At 35.6% G+C, this 18,705-nt stretch overlaps 2 protein-coding genes across 6 annotated transcripts; one reads left to right on the top strand and one right to left on the bottom strand.

The window, feature by feature from the left end:
* The first annotated feature begins 787 nt into the window (after positions 1-787).
* Positions 788-8,171, top strand: LOC145907914 (palladin-like). Of its 5 annotated transcripts, none has more exons than XM_082995025.1 (18): positions 788-915; positions 1,271-1,467; positions 2,212-2,328; positions 3,679-3,769; positions 3,834-4,073; positions 4,175-4,264; positions 4,400-4,502; positions 4,575-4,667; positions 5,261-5,386; positions 5,590-5,688; positions 5,747-5,893; positions 5,961-6,058; positions 6,152-6,235; positions 6,655-6,787; positions 6,973-7,180; positions 7,233-7,395; positions 7,554-7,687; positions 7,881-8,171. In XM_082995025.1, exons 1-18 carry the CDS (start codon positions 911-913, stop codon positions 8,030-8,032), a joined length of 2,280 nt encoding a protein of 759 aa, XP_082851151.1. In that variant the 5' UTR covers positions 788-910; the 3' UTR covers positions 8,033-8,171. The 5 variants fall into 5 exon arrangements, with proteins under 5 accessions (XP_082851151.1, XP_082851152.1, XP_082851153.1 ...); XM_082995026.1 differs by lacking the exon at positions 4,575-4,667 and adding an exon at positions 4,714-4,785; XM_082995027.1 differs by lacking the exon at positions 6,152-6,235.
* LOC145907913 (uncharacterized) lies at positions 8,128-18,496 on the bottom strand. Its single transcript, XM_082995024.1, has 28 exons — positions 18,388-18,496; positions 18,229-18,324; positions 16,879-16,921; positions 15,260-15,374; positions 15,101-15,189; positions 15,014-15,041; positions 14,906-14,956; positions 14,717-14,819; positions 13,853-14,125; positions 13,692-13,787; positions 13,540-13,596; positions 13,394-13,477; positions 13,225-13,297; positions 12,894-13,049; positions 12,668-12,806; positions 12,443-12,560; positions 12,082-12,193; positions 11,934-12,026; positions 11,718-11,770; positions 11,590-11,661; positions 11,490-11,534; positions 11,344-11,431; positions 10,857-10,972; positions 10,665-10,748; positions 10,495-10,553; positions 10,134-10,191; positions 10,019-10,060; positions 8,128-9,286 (listed from the first exon to the last, which is right to left on the bottom strand). The coding sequence occupies exons 1-28, from the start codon at positions 18,494-18,496 to the stop codon at positions 8,355-8,357; spliced, it is 3,384 nt and encodes a 1,127-aa protein (XP_082851150.1). The 3' UTR covers positions 8,128-8,354.
* Positions 18,497-18,705: the final 209 nt, after the last annotated feature.

The following is an 18,705-nucleotide window of genomic DNA, read 5'->3' on the forward strand; positions in this document are numbered from 1 at the left end:
ATTGCTAAAGTCAAGAAAAATAGGCAAACCTTTAGCCGAAAAATTTAAACTCGTTAGCTTAAAGTTATCACAATCGTTTGGGCGTTAATCATGTTTTAACTGTCGAGATAAAAAAACGAAACTGGCTAAAGTGGATTACAAAAGCCGCAAACACAATCTTTTTTTTTGGAGAAAATGAGGCAATCTAGGAAGAAGTCTCGGCGGCTGAAAACATAAAAACGTGTTCTCATGCCTACTGGTGTAGTGACCACTCATGTGTATTTTTAATACACAACCACGAAAGGATCAAGTCAGTTATTCCACAGTGTGAACAGCATGTCCAGTGGATTTTTCATGTACATAATGTTTGGTTTATATAAAAGGAATTGTAAGAGGTTGATAGAAACTTGATACAATAAGGTGCGGTTTCGTCGAATGCTCAGTTTGTCTGGCTTAACATATGGTCGGGACAGTTGTGGAAATAAAGTTGTCACTGTAAATATTAGATATCCTTAAGCGCTGGTTTCCTGTGAAAGAAATTACACAGCAATCCAATAAAATACGTTTAGGCTTAAAACACTTGTAAAAAACATTAACGTGTCCTTTGACTTCTAATTGAGGTCACAAGTTATAAGCGTAGGACGCGTGCAACGCCTGTAGCACACTCACCAATCTTTTCCAGCTGTCCCTCTGTGACGTCATAAGACGTAATTGAAAGAGATAACGTTGGTGCTGTGCGGCATCGATAAAGAACTTACTCACAAAACCAAGTTGGCGTATTACCTTTAGGCACAATATCTTGTCTGTAAGAGCTTATAAAACACCAAGTGCTTTTAATGTTGCAGAGTTTAGAAAATTGGAGTTGATAAACTAACGTTATTTGCAAAGGAGTTTTTTTCCATCAGAATATAAAAAGGCAGGACAAAGAGTTATGAGGTATGTTTGATTATCGTGGGTTAAAAGTCGACCGGCACATTCATTGAATTAATAGAGGGTCGCTCAAGTTTGTTTGTTCAGATGCAATTGATTGATTAATAAAGAACTTCAAGACAAAGTTTATTGATATGTCGTGTAATATTCTCACAGCTTAAACTGGTTACTGGAAACATTTTGCCTGCATGTAAACTGTGGGTCAAGGGCTGAACGCCGTTGTGCTATTTATTTCACATATATACCCAGGAACATGAATAGCAACGCTTGCAATTATTATTTGGCAGAGGAAACAAAATCTACAAACAGCTTTCAACTAAAAACGTCTCGTTTTGTTTACAAACGTGACTTTATTGTTTAGTCAATCCCCAAAGGGAGGGAAGCATGATTTTGAAGTCGCTCCGCAGTTTCACAAGCCTCTGAAGGATTTGTCCACGACACAGGGCGAATGCATAGTTTTGGAATGTCGTGTGAAGGCACAGCCACCTCCTGTTATCAGATGGACAAGAGAGGGCGACGTCATAGAAGATTGTCCAGACTTTCGCATTTTGCACAGAGGTTTGCTAACATCATTTAATTGTGATTGCGCATTTAAAAAACAAATAAAAAACACGCATAACAAATTTGCCTTTAGTTTGATCTTGTGGCCTGCGACATCATGGTGTAACTCACGAATCCCAGTCTCCATTCTAAGTAGAATTACACCATGATTTTACCGACAGATTATTATCGTTTCTGCGTGCCTTCGCCTTTTTCTCCAATTTTACGCATTCATTGACAAATTAATGTTTTGTGCCATTAGTTACACTAGAAAAAGTTGTGTTGTAAACATTTGTTAAATCAGACTTTCTCAGCAAGTGAAATTATACTGATACGGCTTGCTCTATATAAATTATAACTATTATTTCAACTTTGTTTCTTTATCCCTTTTCTGTCAAGTATTATGCAGATCAAATAGAAACTTGCAGTAAACCGTAAAACCATTTCAGTTAATTTTTGTGCGCTATAATATTTGAAATTATTATCACCATTATCCTTGTCGTCCATTGAAGCTTTCCAGAATGTTACGAATAGTTTTATGCTCGGTGAGCACGAGAAAGATTTTAGCTCATTTTCGACAGATAATTTTATTATATTATACAAAAATATTTGTTGCAATATTAAAATCCCAGACACGCCAAATTGCATGGCATATTTATAATAAAGTTCTTGTGGCTTATTTTTTTGCAGGTTTGCTCCTGTAAAGACTGACACTGACCTCCGCTATTTCCACTAAGTTTACTAAACAATTTTTATATTCAGGTGAAGTGGCAACCCTTGTAATTGGCGAAGCATTTCCTGAAGACACTGGGAGAATCGTTTGCGAAGCCATTAACGCTGCTGGAACCGCCACAACGTCTTGTAAACTCACCGTAAAAGGTTGGATTCCATCATATAGAGTTTGAATAACATATTAGTGTATTTAAACCATATTAGTCTATTTTATCCGTTACAAGCATAAGTCCCTCCTTTTTAATATACTGTAAAAGTAAAATTAAGCCTTGCAAAACAAGAAAGTTGTCACAACTTTGTGTTTGACTAAACCACTACCTCTGCGTGTTGGTATGTGATCGGTGAACCGTAAAATTGAAGTGACGCAGTCGCAGACAATCTTTCATGCCCTTTTTCGGTAGAAAAAACGGCTGTGCAGAGCGAGGTTATCAGAGGGTATGCGACAGAACCCAAAAACTATGTCTTGCGCTGCAAGCTGCAGGTCTTTAATTTTTAGATTTAGAAGCACAAGCACGTTACGGAACACACTGAACATAGTTCGTGATTAGGTAGCAGCACAAAGGAGGAACTACTACGCAGTTTGTTGTTTTATTTATAACTGCAGTATAGCAGATTGCTAGAGTCACTATAGTATGTAGGGTTTGGTTGTATTTAGTCACAGAAGCACGATATAGGCATTTATTTGCTACGTGTGTGTTGGATATGTTTCCAAAACGAATAAGCAAAACATGTTACATTGGTTAACAATGTGACAGACACTTTACTGCGTTCATGAGCAATAAAAAAATTCGTTTCCGTTATAGCTTGATGTCAATTTTGACCAAAATAATTCGTGACAAACCGAGGCACGTAAAGGCCCAGGAAACAACTAATGGTGATCATGCTTGATTTTATTTGTTTCCACACATTGTAAAATGACGTACACAGAGTTTCGTCGGGGTTGAGTAATAAAGTTTATGTGCGACCAATTTGTCTCCAATCCTTCCAACGCACAAAATCTGTGACTGTATCCTGTTTACCTTCTTTTCTGGGTGAATTTGTTAAAATGCGCACAAAGATGGGGTGATCACGTTTTAATCCTGTAGTGTTATGAAACGTTTGTATAAGTATTACGACCTACTTACACTAAACTAAATTTTATCAAACAAACAAACAAAAAAATTGCGTTAATATTGATTTGAACTGACAAAACGTAACAAGAATAATCGTCAAATTTTTGAGACACAAATCCCGATCAGGTTTTCTGCATTGCATATGAGTCAGTCAGGCGACTTGGCCAAAGTCTGTAAACATGGAGTGCTTGGCTCTATAGGGACTTTTGTGTCCTCACATGATACTTAAAAAATATAATTTGAAGTTTTATTTATGGTTGGGTAATTTCAGTCTTATCTGTTTGGTCGCTACCGACTTAATTATAAAGCGTGGTCGTTTTTGTATTTAAACTCAGGGACTATTCTTACCTCGGCACACTGTATACCACGTATATCCTATTTGCAGGTGGTGGTTATCATACTGTTAGTACCAAATCTGCAGCTGCTTCACAGTCTAACCCCGCTTTTCATCCAACGAAAGTTTTGCCAGCTTACCAGTAAGTGCAACACCAGATCGGATGGCATTACGGCAAAATATTTTCTCACCGTGTTTTATCAAAGATCATTGCCAACCACATCCGTTCATGTACCCACACTGAGTGTCCATTCTGAACAAATTGATCGACCAGTGCAAGTTTCGAAACTGAATATCATCCCCAAAAGACCTCGTGTGTTTGTTATTGACGATTCATGTTCATCTTCATGCGCACAGACGGGTAATATTGACCATACAGGACGTCCCACCACCCCATTGAACAACGACATTCACCAATCACAAACTAGCACAGCATCTTCCTGCAGGTCAGACCCACTAAGCATTGCGTGCGGTTACTATCATGTTTTAAGGATAAATCGGGTTTTCCTTGTCCTGTTTGTAACGCATTGAAAATATACCATTTTAGTCAATCACCGATACCTTGTCATACTCCACCCCCACCATTGCTTGAGGAATCACCAATAATGACAACTACGTCACCGCCACCAGTATTTGAGTATGTTTCAACTTTTGTCGTATTTTTATTGGTGAAAGAAATTTGGACGAAAGAAACCGGAATTTTGGGATTATTAACTTGTTTTTGCTATGAGTGCGAAAATCAAACATGTAATAGCGTATTATTGTTTAACAGCCGCAATGCGGACGAAAACCACAATTTTAAAGCTGAAAAAGATAGACTGGTGGAAGAAGTTGCGAGAAATGTCTCATCACCTAATCCTAAACAAGGAAAACAAGTAAGAGTGTAGTTGTGGGATAAAAAAGAAAATTATTTGTTGGCATATGTTGAAAACACTTGACCGTTGTAGAAGAAAAGTTCAAGTCGCGAACTTGCAATCATAGAAAGAGATATCGAGCTAAGGTTGAAATTCCCGACTTCATCGTCGTCACCAAACGATCAGGTGCTAAACCATCGCCTCTACCAATCTCTTACTTTCCACTTTCTAGGAAAATAGAATGCAGGGTGATTACATTCTTTACTCTCCCACACTGGCTGCCGTCCTTGAAATAGAACCCCAGGTATCGTTAGGCATACAGGCATCTTTTCAACGTAAATCGTGACACGATTAAGTGTGATTTCATGAGTCGAGCATCATAGAATCCCTGCCTGCGCACAATTCAACACAACAAGATTTTATCACTGCAAAAAACAAATTTCAACTTGGCTATGGTTGTCATGTGCATGGCCTACCAAGACTCTTGTTGTCAATCAAACGTAGAAATGCATAACGACCACAAATAATTAATACCAAAAACTCCAGTTAAGTTTCTGTGTAAAAGAATGTTTTGCTTAAATATATGTGGGAAAAAACACTAATGATTGGTATGTTTTCACACAAATCTTGTGTCACATATTGTCCTAAAAATGCACTCCCAATAAAAGCAGCATGAAACAAACTCCATCTTCACCTTCTTCTTCTTCACTCTCTCTTTTTGTGTTATTGTTGTTATCAATGCGCTTGAATCTCTTTTAAAATATTTATCATTTATTCAGGAGTATAAAGTGTCTAACTTTGAACAACGCTTAATGAACGAAATAGAATACAGATTGGAAAGAACTCCGCCAGTGATTGAAGATCCTGAAGATGGGATTTTTGCCGATGTTCCTCCGTCAGAGCAAGCGAGTACTTTTAAAACAGTGATATGGCTGTTTTCATTGCAATATAGTGGTTTGTTGGAGGCTATGGAAAACATAAGATTAAGAAATATGGTTAAACTTGTTTTTATTTTGGGATCATGCGTGCTTGAGACTTAAAGCTCATGACAATGATAGAATCAATTTTGTTCAAATTTATGTCTATATAGCATTTATTTATTTTACAGATGCCACCTACCTTCGTTACATCACTTAAAAACTTCAAGGCTTTGGATGGAACACCTGCAAAATTCATTTGCCAAGTTTCAGCTAAACCCAAAGCTAAGGTAGCACTGACATCATTGAGAGGTTGAAGCAAAATATTTAAAGCTAATGTGCGTTCAGGTATTTTGGTTCAAAGACGGAAAGCAAATTTCAAAGCGATCTGAACATTACGTACAAAAAAGCAACGAACACCAACACGAACTTCATATTGCCCACCTTTGTTTGGAGGATGATGGGAACTACACGGCGCTTGCAATTAACCCACAAGTAATTTACTAATTATACCTTTACCTACTTAGCCTCGTTGCGTACAACACATTAAAACATAATTTAGGGTCGGACCAGCAGCACAGGAAGGTTGGCCATGATCAGTGAAAAAAACCAATCGGTTATCAGAAACTCAACACCAGCTAATATAGTGGAACGACCGAGGTGGATTAATATGGTTTCATGTGTATATTTTACGTGTCTATCACAATGCATGGCATATCATTTCTGAACTATCGTTCATGTTTGGCCATACAGCACGCCACGTAGATCATTAAGCCCATCATGCATGCTTCCCCCGTCATCTACATCACCAACTTCACCAACAGACTCTGTTTTCAAGTAAGTCACTAACTGACATTCATATGTTTCATTATTTTCTATAAACCCTTCCTGACGGTTTGTGACCTGTGGTGGTTAAATAATCTGAAAGTTGAATAATATGTTGAACTCTCGTGTCATTTAAAACTATTTTAGTAATCATATACAAACTTTTGATGAATAACATGACTTCCGGGCTTTCAAACGAACTTTCTAGTGCGTTCGTCTGACTCGATAACCTGTTATCGGTGCCCAGCATGTCGTTTTTATACTTTCTGTATTTGTTATTCATTTATGTGCTGAGGAGTGTCACTCTTACATATTTGATTTTGTTACACTTAAGAACCAATCACATTGTTTAAAAAGTCACCCAGATAAAATTTAGACCCAAGTGCATTTCGTCAACTTTCAATTATTTCTAATAATATTTAAAAACACAGAATGCCCGAGAAAGGTGAACTGGCAGCGGATGAAGAAAGCCCTGTGGAAAAATATTACCGACCAACCTTCATACAAAGACCACCACCAGATACAAAAGTCGACGAAGGCAAATTAGTGCGTTTTGACGTAAAGGTAATTAAAGTTACACTAGTTCACAAACTAAGTGTTTTTTTAATATGAAGTAAGTAAGGTGACAACAATTAGGCTTCGAAGCTGAGTAACATGTATCTGCGTAATAAATAATAATAACATCTGATTTAAAAACAATAACTTATAATTTGCTGAATTACAAAATTTAAAAAAACGTTTGTGTTTAGGTAACCGGTTTGCCGACGCCAAATATTGAATGGCTCATAAACGGATTACCTGTCCGCCAAGATCAACTGCACAAAATTTTGGTTCGGGAAAACAACGTTCACAGCTTACTGTTGGAGAGAGCTTCTCCAATGGATGAGGGCCAGTACACGATTGTGGCAACCAACAAAGCAGGCTCGGTCATGGCTCACATACAACTGCACGTCACTCGTACGGCAAGCTTTAGTGAACTAGTGATGTGAAGTAACTCGTGTTTTTACAGCTAGGGAATTCATGACTGCTCCCGCTTTTGTGCAAAGATTGTCTGCGCAGTGTGTTGCAGAAGGTGATCCTGTACGCCTTGAGGCAAGAGTTGTAGGGTCGCCCAAACCGACCATTGCGTGGAAAAAAGGCTCAGACCAAGTGCTGCAAGACAGCAGACATCAGTAAGTTTACTCTTGGTCACCATGTTTCTTGATTTTTTTCTGACGTTGCCAGGCAACATGTTAAATCAACTCTAAAAGCTCTTTTGGCAATTTCTTTATAAATTCATACAATCATTTTGCCGTAGTATTTCTACGTAACGTTTTTATGGTATGTTTAGGTTGTATCAAGATGATTCTGGTTACGTTTGTCTTCAAATTACGAGAACGAACAATAGGGACGCGGCTTGGTACACCTGTAGTGCCACAAATAAAGCGGGGATTTCAAGTTGCAATTGCAAGTTGGATGTTTATTGTAAGTATATAACGTTGTGTTACGGTTTCTTAATCAAAAACCTGCTCAGTGTCAAGTTAAATCACGTTGAATAATTAAAAAATATTTGCCATCGAACTGGTCAAAAAATTACAGTTTTCATATTACTGCCAGACTACAAGAATTAAATTCAAATATCGACACAATTTCAATCACATATTGCTTGGTTGTCAAGGTCCCACGTCTGATGTCCCGACAAACCGAAGGAGAATTCGCACACCACACAGATATGCTAACCTGGCAAAGGTGGCCGGCGTCGACATGAGGGAAGCTTTAACACCAGACGCTCAAGCGAACCACCTTCTGCCCGAGTCGGACGATTTGTAGCTTTAACCACATTGTTTAAGTTTCAAGTGTTGCGCAAAATTGTACTGGTGATTCACGCATGCTTTTCAATTTGTATGTACGATCGAATCAACTACTGCATGGCATAAATGGACTGTTTAATAAATGATTCACGAGCATAGTTTGCACAACATTGTTATAAGCACTGAAAACTTCATTTTGGGTTTAATGTATAACGATCAACAAAACAAGGTTATATACTGAGTGTAAATTAACAGCGAAATGTATTGCTGCTTTACAACATTGCATAGTTTAATATCACAAACATACAAGGCGGTTAGAATAATGTTACATGAAGTAAAAATCACTGGCGTCCTTGAGCGCTCAAGCATTTGTTATTGTTGTTACTTGCATTTAGGTTTTCACTAAGTGAATCAGTGGCGGAAATATTCCTGGGCCTCGTTTTCACTGATGAATGGGTGGGCGACTTTTCCTTTACGCCACCACGCATAAATCTTTGGCTTAATCGGTGAACCAAACCCTTTTTCATACTGGGTCCCATGGATTGGTTGCTTGAAGTTCTACTTCGTTCGCTGCTGATACTAAGACGCTGACTTATTTCTGCTATTTTTAGTGATTGCTTTGGTTTTGCTTCTGTCCCAATATTTGGCGACCCATCAACACTTGATATTAACACAGTTGGCTTTTTTGATTTGGCACTAAACGATTTTAGAACCGTTTGTCTCTTTTTCGTGACCTTTTCAGAACTGGATTGTTTCGTATCTATAGATTCCTGTGAATTGTTTTCTGCAGATTTTTTGCTTGTTTTAAATTTTAGAGATTTCGATGATAATTTTCCAATTTGCGATAGTAGTTTTTCTCCAATATGTTTTTTGGGGGTGGATTTTTCGGAATCCTTTTGCTTGAATGGGATCGACTCTAGTGAAGATTCTGACGTTTTACTGATCGATTCATCTTTGGTTTTAATCTCGTTCTTCTTTAGAGTTGAAACTCTCTGCGAAAGGTAACTTACAACAGGAGTTATGAGAGCTTCTGCACCAAAATGTTCTTGGGAATTTGGCAAAGCACTGTCAGTTTCGTCATCGTCAATGCAAAAATCCAAGCCAGAAAATGTATGTCTCCGGCTTTTATAAAAGTTTTTACTGTTACTCTGCACATCTGACGTCTCCAAGGGTTCTTCCTGGAGGGGCGTCATTGACGCTAAACCCGGTTTACACAAAGACGGGCGGTGAATGACGCCGATGTTTGAATGCGGGAAAGAATGGACATTTCGTTCTAAGCAAAAAAAGACAAGCTTATGCAAATATGCCTGCAATGTCACTGTTGAAATGATTTTTTATATTAAACTTACATCCCAAACAATGCAACAGCACATTTAAAAAACATGTAAAATTAAAAAAAAACTTTAACTTTGTTTGCAAGACATTTAAATGTCAAAAGTGACTAGGTTGCAGGTTTGTTAACCTTAGTAAAAAATATAATTGCATTTAAATTGTTTGACACAGAAAACTACAGTAGATATTCCTAAATTCAGACTGCATTTGTGTAAATTACATGTTTAAGAGCAATATTAAGCTTTTCATGATTGGTGCGTTAAAGCAGAGCCACCACCAGTATTAATAAGATTAAATGTTAATCTTCTGACCCACATTCCAACTGTAAATGCGTCTTCAAGTGTAAGAACAAGTTGAAAAGTAAGTTAGCCATGCAACCATGCAACAAGTATATGTTTCTTTCCCGTTGACTTGGAAGTTTACATGCATGTTCACATGCCTCTTGGGTACTCTACACAAAAACTTTCTTAAAGAAAAAGGTAAAAAACCAGAAACATTGTAGTTTTGTTGTAACATAGTAATGAATATTCATGCAAGAAAAACATTTTAAACCAAATCGAACCTCTGATTATTTGAATCTTCTGCATCTGATGAGTCTGATTTTGTCAATGTAAATAATGAAAATAATACAAAACAAAAACAGTGAACAAATAATGCATAGCTAAACTCTTACCGTGGTTATATCTTGCGAGAGAAGATGCCGGCCTTGGGTTTACTAAATTAGAAATTGCAAGGATAGTGAACAAGAGAATTTACTACAAGAGTTGAACCAAGTAGTTACATCTTACCTCCATGAGAGCTTTTTTGTGAACTTTCAGGGACATGTTCTTTTTCCATTGTTTTGAGCTACAAAATACACCTTCATTATTTTAGATTGTCTACAAAACCTCGGTAAATTACCATTTGGCAAATAAACATAACTGATGTTAAAAAGGTCAATAAAAGTTAGTTGTATGGTGATAATGGGGAACAATTGTATTGCAACGAAACCAAATCAGGTTTTGAGACACAAAATTTGTTTATTTCACTGACGACTGACCACAAACAATATGTGAAAAAAGCAATTTTATTCAAAGTTTTCTTTGTCATTTTATAATCATATAAACCTATGTTTCATACAATTGTAATCAAAGGTAATGTAAGATGCACCTTTTCTCTCAGATGTGCAGTGTTGTTCTTTAAATATTGTAGTTCTTTATCATTCACACCTTTATTAACAAAAACAGAATTTGTTTTAAGCAAACATGACAGTAATATTTTTGCAATTGTGACTGAATTACACCCAGTAACATGTGCTATTGTGCTATACAATCACATACCAATAGTTTTGACATCTTCATTGTCAAGTTCAAGAGTGTATTGATCTGTTGTATGAATATTATTTTCCATGGAAACAAAATCTCCTGTCACAAAATAAAAATATGTTTTGATCTTTCAGTCTTTCAAGATTGATGAATGTAGTTTGTGAAGTAATTTTACCAAGACCATGTTTACAATGTTCAAACATCTACCTGATGTAGGTAGGAAGTACTTTGAAGGAGGTCGTTTGGTAAATGACCAACTTCGCCTTTTATTTGATTTTTTTCTGAGTGGAGCTGCCAGTCTTGACTGACTTGAGCTTATAAACCTTCACATAATTTTAATAACTGTCAAAAAAGATTGATTAACCTTTAAGAAAGTTGGTGAATTAAGTATTAGTTCCATCATTGTGTGTGTCTATTATTTTAACACAAAAGTCTAGTTTTTGTCAATATAAATTATCAAAAATCAATTATACCAAAATAAAAACTTTTTCATGTTTTTTCAGTGTCTTTTTTTTTTAATGATTTATTTAGTACCTCAACAACTTGTTCAAATGGGGCCAAGTCTGGTTATTTATGGGTGATGTTTCGTGAACATTTAAATACCCAAAACAATGAAATTTGCAAGAATAATTACAACCTTGGAATTCCAAGTACACATATAAATAAAAACTATGTATTTTATTTTCATATTAACCTTCTTATAGGGTCACTGATGGATGATTTATTTGTAGGGAAAGCTTCCTGAACAGCCGACCATTCTGTTAAGTTGGGATTAATCCGTTCTGTCAAAACATATCACAACTATTATAAATTTGCAGATTAAATAAAAGCCAAGCCAACCTCCATTGGACAAATCAGTTGTCTCACTTTCCACTCGCTCTCCATCTGGACAAATCTCGGTAAATTTTTTTTTTATCGAAAAAACACAAACATTACTGACCTATCATCACACAAGGCATAGACTTGTAAAAATCTTTGGCTATTTTTGTGCTTGGATGCAAAGGAGCAGAATCTGGAATATTGTAGTAAAGTTAACATCTGGGGTTTTAAGGTTACCTAAACTTTTACCTTCATACGTTTGCACACCAACATCATCCATTCTGTCCATTGATTTGCTTCTCCTGTATGGTGAAAAATTAAAATTAAGTATCTCTTTCTGATAATAGTCACACAACTTACATCATTGACATTTTTAAATGTTGGGAAAAAAGCAATTTTACAAATAACAAATGCAACAAATGAGGTTCTGAACATACGTTTGTATATGGTATGATTTTCTATTACCTGTAATCACCATGCCATGATAGTTTGCGAGCAGCCTTCTCCCAACGACTAAATCTTTTCTTTAAACTTGGTTTACTTTGAATTTCTCCTGAACTATTAGATACAAAAAGCTAAAACAAATGTGTATTTAAGTGGTTTTGGACCTAACCTGTTTTTGGTTGAGTTAGAAAGCTTTACATTTTCCTCGTCATTATTAACAACCTTTGATGACACATTCCACATTGCAGTATCATTACTTGCTACAGATGCACGAGAGGGAGCTGACAAACACACAATGAACTGGAGTTTAACATACAGGCACTGGGATACATACCTTGTTTACAGACTGTTATATATTTTTACTTGATGTTTTACGCGAATACAAGGTAAAACCATATATTCAGATGCTAACATTTACTGACTATAAACTAAAACAAGGCTTTCTCCTTTACAAAGTTTTGCAATAGGTAACATTGTGTGTGGTATTATACATTAAAAAAAATGTATCTAGTAAAACAAAAATGTATTACCTCTGCTGGTTTTGCCTGCTCCTTGCCACTGCATCATTTTTTGACTGAATTCATCATCAATATTGTTTAACAGAGAATCAAGTGTTACACTGGCACTTTTAAGGTGAATGGCTGACCCCTATAGATAAAAAGTTTGTAACAGACAAATGAAAAACCAGGTTGGATCCAATACTATATTATTATTACTTAAACAAACATGTGATGAAATTAGTTAAATTCTGATACCTGTGTGTGTTCACTTTTAATTGTTGTAACAATGTGTTTTTTTGAATTCGATTTCTCAAGTTTGTTAACTGGAGCTTTCCAAAATTTCCAACGACCTTTAGCGGACAAATCTAAGTCATCACGAGAATAAGGTCTCCGTCTAAATGCAATAATTATAACAATTATGATAACTTTTACTTGACAACAAAAGCCATCAGTTCAGTTTTCGACAAAATGTTAATCATACTTTTTTCTCAGGCTGATATTGGAATATATAACTGGTCTGTCTGATGGTATGGCCCCAAAACCATTTGATGAAAGTGAATTGTCCAATCCCCCGTGCCCAGGATCATTTGCCCGTGTAGAATTTTGTTCCACCACACTTGGGATTCGTTGAAAAGGCCTGGATCAATTTGTTTATGACTGGTTAAACTGGGCATTATCAAGGAAGCAACAAACACAACTGGATATGTTTTTAATTGGCTATCATAAAAAAGTACCTACATCAATTACTAGAATCAATTTATTGCAATGGTACAATTTCTTATTTTATTTTGTGTTTGTAAATTATTACTTACTTATCTTCTTTAAGTTTTACAACCTGTTTGGATCTAGGAAAGGGTGCGATTGTGTGAGAAGTTTCGTTCAAACCTTCAAACAGAAGTTTAATGTGTAATGTTAATAACGATTACTGTAGATTTGTAATGTAGATAATAATCAAGTTATTAAATGCTGGGTCATATTTACCTAATTCACCACCAACATCTGCTAACTTTCCCTCCAGCATCACAACTTTCTGTTTTAATGCCTGGTTTTCATTACGAAGGTTGGCTAAAATATTTTAAAACAAAAAAATTTATTGTAATAATGGATGATCTCATAAAATGTCTTACCTATTTGTTCCATCAGTTTACAGACATGTTCAAGGTGAGTCAAGCCATAATTAGAATCTTAAACACATGAACATTAGTTGAAGTGAGAAACAATGCCTCGAGCAAGATAACATTTGTTTTCTCCTCAAAAGGACATAATTATCCAACCATACCTGGACGCAGCTTTACATTGGAATGTGGTTGTTTGGGCTGATCCTTGTCAACCACTTTTTCCACGAGAAGTTCAGTCAATGTCACAAAGTCTGTCGCTGTAATTTTGCGAGAATTAGCTTTGTATACATTATGTATATACCATGCCAAAACTAATACACACCCATAACTAGGTCGTATAGTGACTTTGACCTTTTTTCATTGCCAGACTCTACAGAGGAAGAATTCAAAACAAGACTAGCTGCTTTAGTTTCATCAATGGAAATATCTGGTTCTGATAGAAATACACTGCTGGTGTGACCAAAACTATCACTTTTCTTGTGAACGAATGACGGACGTTTGGTGTTGCTCCAGTGGCAGTCACCTCCATCAGTCTCAACTAGTATGGAATCTTCATGTAAATCACTGAGGGATCTGGAGCGACGAGCACCTAAATCTGACACATATTGTGGTTAACATATTTGCGCAAGTGCGCCAATAAATGCGTTGAGGTAGATTTTTGAACAACAATTTGGCTCAAATGAACATGGCTACCTTTAATGCAACAGAGCTTAAATCGTAATGCAGTTTGCCTGTTTTGTAATTTTAGTGACAAATTAAATGTATGATGGAAATTAACAAAATGTAAAACCTCTTGTAACTACATCAGGCCATTGGTTGTTAAGAAAGTTATTTATGTCAAGTCAAGCAACTTATGCATAACAATAAATATCAACGTACACGTACTTATTTTTGGCCAGTCACTCATTACAGACTAAGCTGGCAAAAGGATTATTTTTACATCATTTATCTCACCTTGAAATGCATTGATAATGGCGGCTTTAGTTTAGCAAGAATGTCATATCATGGATTCGACAAAAACTAACTGATTTTGTGAGACCCGCCAAGCTTATGCAATTTAGTATTTGCCAAATTCATTCATTTACAAGCGTAACCAACGAGGTGTAGATTAAAATTATAGTAAAAAACATAAAGATCTGGCAGTTTATTTTAATTTAAAATCTACCTGATCTAATAATAATAATACCTTTTGTTTTTTTCTCATCTTGCTGTTTAGCCACGGTTGTAGCTTCTTTCACCTCCTCCATAAAAGCATTTAGCGTGGCAAGAGCACTTTTTTGGCTGACAAACTTCAAACAAGCAAAACGTTTAAACTGTTACACACGAGTAAAAAAAGCAGAAAAAAACAGAAATAAACACAAACATGTGCATGTACCTTTTTCTCCCCTTCGATATTCTCTGGCAAGGATGGTGAATTGTGTGAAGCCTTTAAAACAAAAGTATTTTTAGGCATGTAAACAACTACATAACAAACAAAACATACCTGATTAAGGAAACTCATTGAATTTGTCCTAAACACATAATAATAACATTGTTGATTGTATTACAACACACAAGAATATTAACAAACCTTGGCAAATCATTTTCAATAATAACTCCTTTCCTCTTGTCTTTAAATGAATTCTTCTTCTTCGTCCTTCGCTTTACAGTAGTTCTTTCCTAAATAGTTATATACCTATTTAAACCACTAATTTATGTTACCATCAGTTAAGCAGAAACAAGTAACAACCTTGCTAAGATCTTCATCAGAATTTAACTTGTTTATGTGCAAATCTCTCTCACATAAAGATGCTGATCGCTTTGGAAGTTTATGATTGCCACCTTCAGAATCCGAGGATTGAAACCTACAGGAATTTGAGAAAACACAAAAAAACATAATGTAAAACAGAGCATACTTAAAATGAATACAAAGAACTTTTTTCTTTCTGTATACATAACCATAGGCGTAGATTTTTTAACGTTTTGTAAAATATTAAGGGTGACTTTTCCAGGTTTTATAAACACGCAAAAATATTTCGTCAGTAGTATCGCCCTAAACATAGGCAAACAAAGCAAATTTCGTTTCGTGTCACTTTGTTGCGTAACAAGCCACGAGACACTTGTGTTTGTCCCGATTGTGACAGTGATAATACAGGTCATTTGAAACTAGCTTAACGCATAGTATAATGTATGTGGTTTCTCTGACAATCATTTTTAACTTAAACGAAATCCAGGGGTGACAATGCATGCGTTGTCGCCCCTGTTTGTTGTGAGGGGTGACATGTCACCCCAGTCACCCCTAAATCGACGCCTATGTACATAACCATAGGTATAGAGTGTACATTTATAGGGTGTGGCAAGTAACTAACTGTATGTCAGACCGCTGTTTCTAAATTATAATCCTTTCTATTTCAACGTTCCTGTTTTATTTGATCCATACTGCCATTGGGCCACTTAAAAACACATAATTAACATAAACATCTCACAAATCATTTTGCATGCTTCTGGACTTAACCGTAGTACACAATGTTTGTTTTCCATTTCACATTGGTCGAAAACCAAGTTATATCAAGCATTGGCTAACTAGCAAAAGACACCAAAACAAAACGTTTAATCAATGCTTTTGGTGGTAATTTTCTTTTACATGTGACCAACCTTTTTCTTGTGTAAGTCACTCACCTGTAGTTTTACTTTTGTTACGTTATTTTAGATCATAAATAGAGGCCAAAACAATGCTGTGTGTTGAGCAGCTACAATTAGCAAATGTTTGATCATGCCTGGGTTTTATATTTTAATGAAAAATTCCTGACAAATGAACGAAATGCCAGTACAAATTTCGGTATTTTTCAATTTTTTTTTGTACATTTACCACAGATATTTAGCATCAAAAACAAGTACAGTATTGCAGTAATTTTTGCAATACAACAGCCAACCTTTGTTCTCGTAACATATGAGTTTTAAGTTGCTTATCTAGGTATGTGATTTACCAAGTTTAATGAAAAATACGCGGACAAAACCCAATGTTACGAAATTATGCGGCTATATTAGGTGACAATGCACATCCTGTTGACCTCAAAAACAAAGTACCGTGAATTGTGATAATGATGTCCCATGAATTACAAGGTGCAGTTACTTGTCGCACAATAGAACGCATTATACGCTCATTATAATTTCCTTGCTGAAATGCATTCAGACATTTTGTCCGAAATGGGTTAAATTTTTACTGACATTTCTCTTGCACGCTGTCCCACAAATGACACAAAGAAGGGCTTTTGGGCCAGGGGTGCAATGCACACTACACCAGTTCAAATTGCATTTAACACACTTTTTTGTTTCTAAAAAGATGAAATCCAAGGAACAGTTACATACCTCACTTCCTCATCAGATGTCAAAAAAGGGCCACCTTTCAAACCTAAACACACAAAAATTCCAAACAGTCAGTCTTAGTAATCTAATTTTTATTACTTATTCTAATTTCGATAAAATTAAAAGAAAATGGTCAAATTTTCTTGACATTTAGGATGGAAATAAATACCAAGGCTATATTGCCTAATTCAGTGGTTACCAACTTTAAACTCTCGACCCACTAAGTAAAATTTTTTTAAGGACGGGCCACTATGAGATATTGTGACAAAACAACAACAAAAACGTGTTTAATGGCACAAATCACTCTAGCTAAATGTGAAAGTTTGAAAATTGCATGAGGTTTTTTTTTTTTTGATTGAATGGATATTGCATTTCTTTACAATGTATATATTTGTTATTTTTTCTGCATGGAATGCTGTCAAAATTAAATTGTTTACGTATATCATTCTTTACAATCAGTAGGGTGTTTTTCATCTGAAACTGATACATTTTTAAAGAAGTATATAAATAAGCAAAATGTCAAGTTTTAGAATATTATTTATTTTTGGTGCATCAAAATAAAAAAAACACAAAAATACATGTTTGCAAACAGTTCAAAATTGGGATAGTGCTTAGTGTTGTAACATTTTAGCAAATGGCATCAAAAATTACAAAACAAGGTTTTAGTGGTAATAGTAGGTGATTGAAATTAAACAGCTAAGTTGAAGTTTTGCCAACTAGGGCCACTATGCATTATGGGCAAATAACTATCACACCAACAGAACATTCAAGAGGTTGTTTTAGGACCAACAGAAACATAATTTGTAATAGGTGTGTGGCCTTTTCTTGCAAAACCCAATTTTTGATAAAATAAAGTGCCAAAATTACTTATATCAGTTACTTTAAACAAGCATATTTGTTAAGTTAAGTGTTAAAGCAGGGTTTCTTTGAACTGAGGAGTGCATGGAAGGGCTGGCAAAAGGACATGTAAAAGTTTTTAGAAATCCTGTCTTGTGACCAATCATTATTATATCTGTGTGCAGAAACCACATACTGCGAATTAAAGCAAAGATTTGGCTGTTTGATGGTAAAAAAGCATGATCACAGGAGCTCCTCCTAAAACTCAACTTTGTAGCTGGTTTAAGAACACAGTCTCCATTTATCTCTTAGATATGTGATATAAAAAATAAATACAAAGCTGCTTTAGAGTTAGACTTTATTAAGGAGTGGGGCAGCGCTAGATTTGATAAATAATGTCAGCATTGCTCAAACAAAAAAGTTTAAGAACCCTTGTGGTAAAGTATCAGGTATTAACTCCAACCTGATATTATCAGCTTTTATCATAGGACATTCCTACTAACAGAAACACTTTACCAATATTCATTTTTTTTCTCCTTCGTTTGGACTTTTTCCGCTTTCTCACTTTTACAGAACCAGCTCTATCAACCGAAACAAACTTTGGCTTTTTATCTGCAATACAACATTACATAATTATGGGACAACAACATAAAAAGTAGTGATTTCAAAACTTACCACATTCAAGTTTTGGAAATCTTGTCTGGTCTTTGACTGTTGTAACATAGTAATCCACACTTGTTTCACTGTCTGGGGCTACCATTTGCTGAGAACCTACCGCATCCATTCTACTAAACACAATCGTTAATAACGTCAAAAAAATATTACTTTGGAATGCAAAATATCCTTATCTGCAGCCAGCTATAACAAAACAAAACAATTATCATAATGTCCGGTTTATTGTATGACTTGTTCCGTCTAACTTTTTTACAGGGCCAATAAAGATTGCATTGAGTGAACTTTTAAGCATCAAACAAGTGTTTAAATAAATACCAC

The sequence above is a fragment of the Ascidia mentula genome, chromosome 7 (assembly GCF_947561715.1).
Source record: "Ascidia mentula chromosome 7, kaAscMent1.1, whole genome shotgun sequence".
NCBI classification, from domain to species: domain Eukaryota; kingdom Metazoa; phylum Chordata; class Ascidiacea; order Phlebobranchia; family Ascidiidae; genus Ascidia; species Ascidia mentula.

Coding starts and splice junctions, on each gene's coding strand:
- LOC145907913 (XM_082995024.1), bottom strand. CDS start 18,496: ATGGATGCGGTAGGTTCTCAGCAAATGGTAGCCCCAGACAGTGAAACA. Junction 14,126..14,716: donor AGATGAGAAAAAAACAAAAG/GTATTATTATTA, acceptor AATATGTGTCAG/ATTTAGGTGCTCGTCGCTCC. Junction 12,561..12,667: donor TTAAAAGTGAACACACACAG/GTATCAGAATTT, acceptor TTTTATCTATAG/GGGTCAGCCATTCACCTTAA.
- LOC145907914 (XM_082995025.1), top strand. Junction 3,770..3,833: donor AAAGTTTTGCCAGCTTACCA/GTAAGTGCAACA, acceptor GTTTTATCAAAG/ATCATTGCCAACCACATCCG. Junction 4,668..5,260: donor CGTCGTCACCAAACGATCAG/GTGCTAAACCAT, acceptor TCATTTATTCAG/GAGTATAAAGTGTCTAACTT.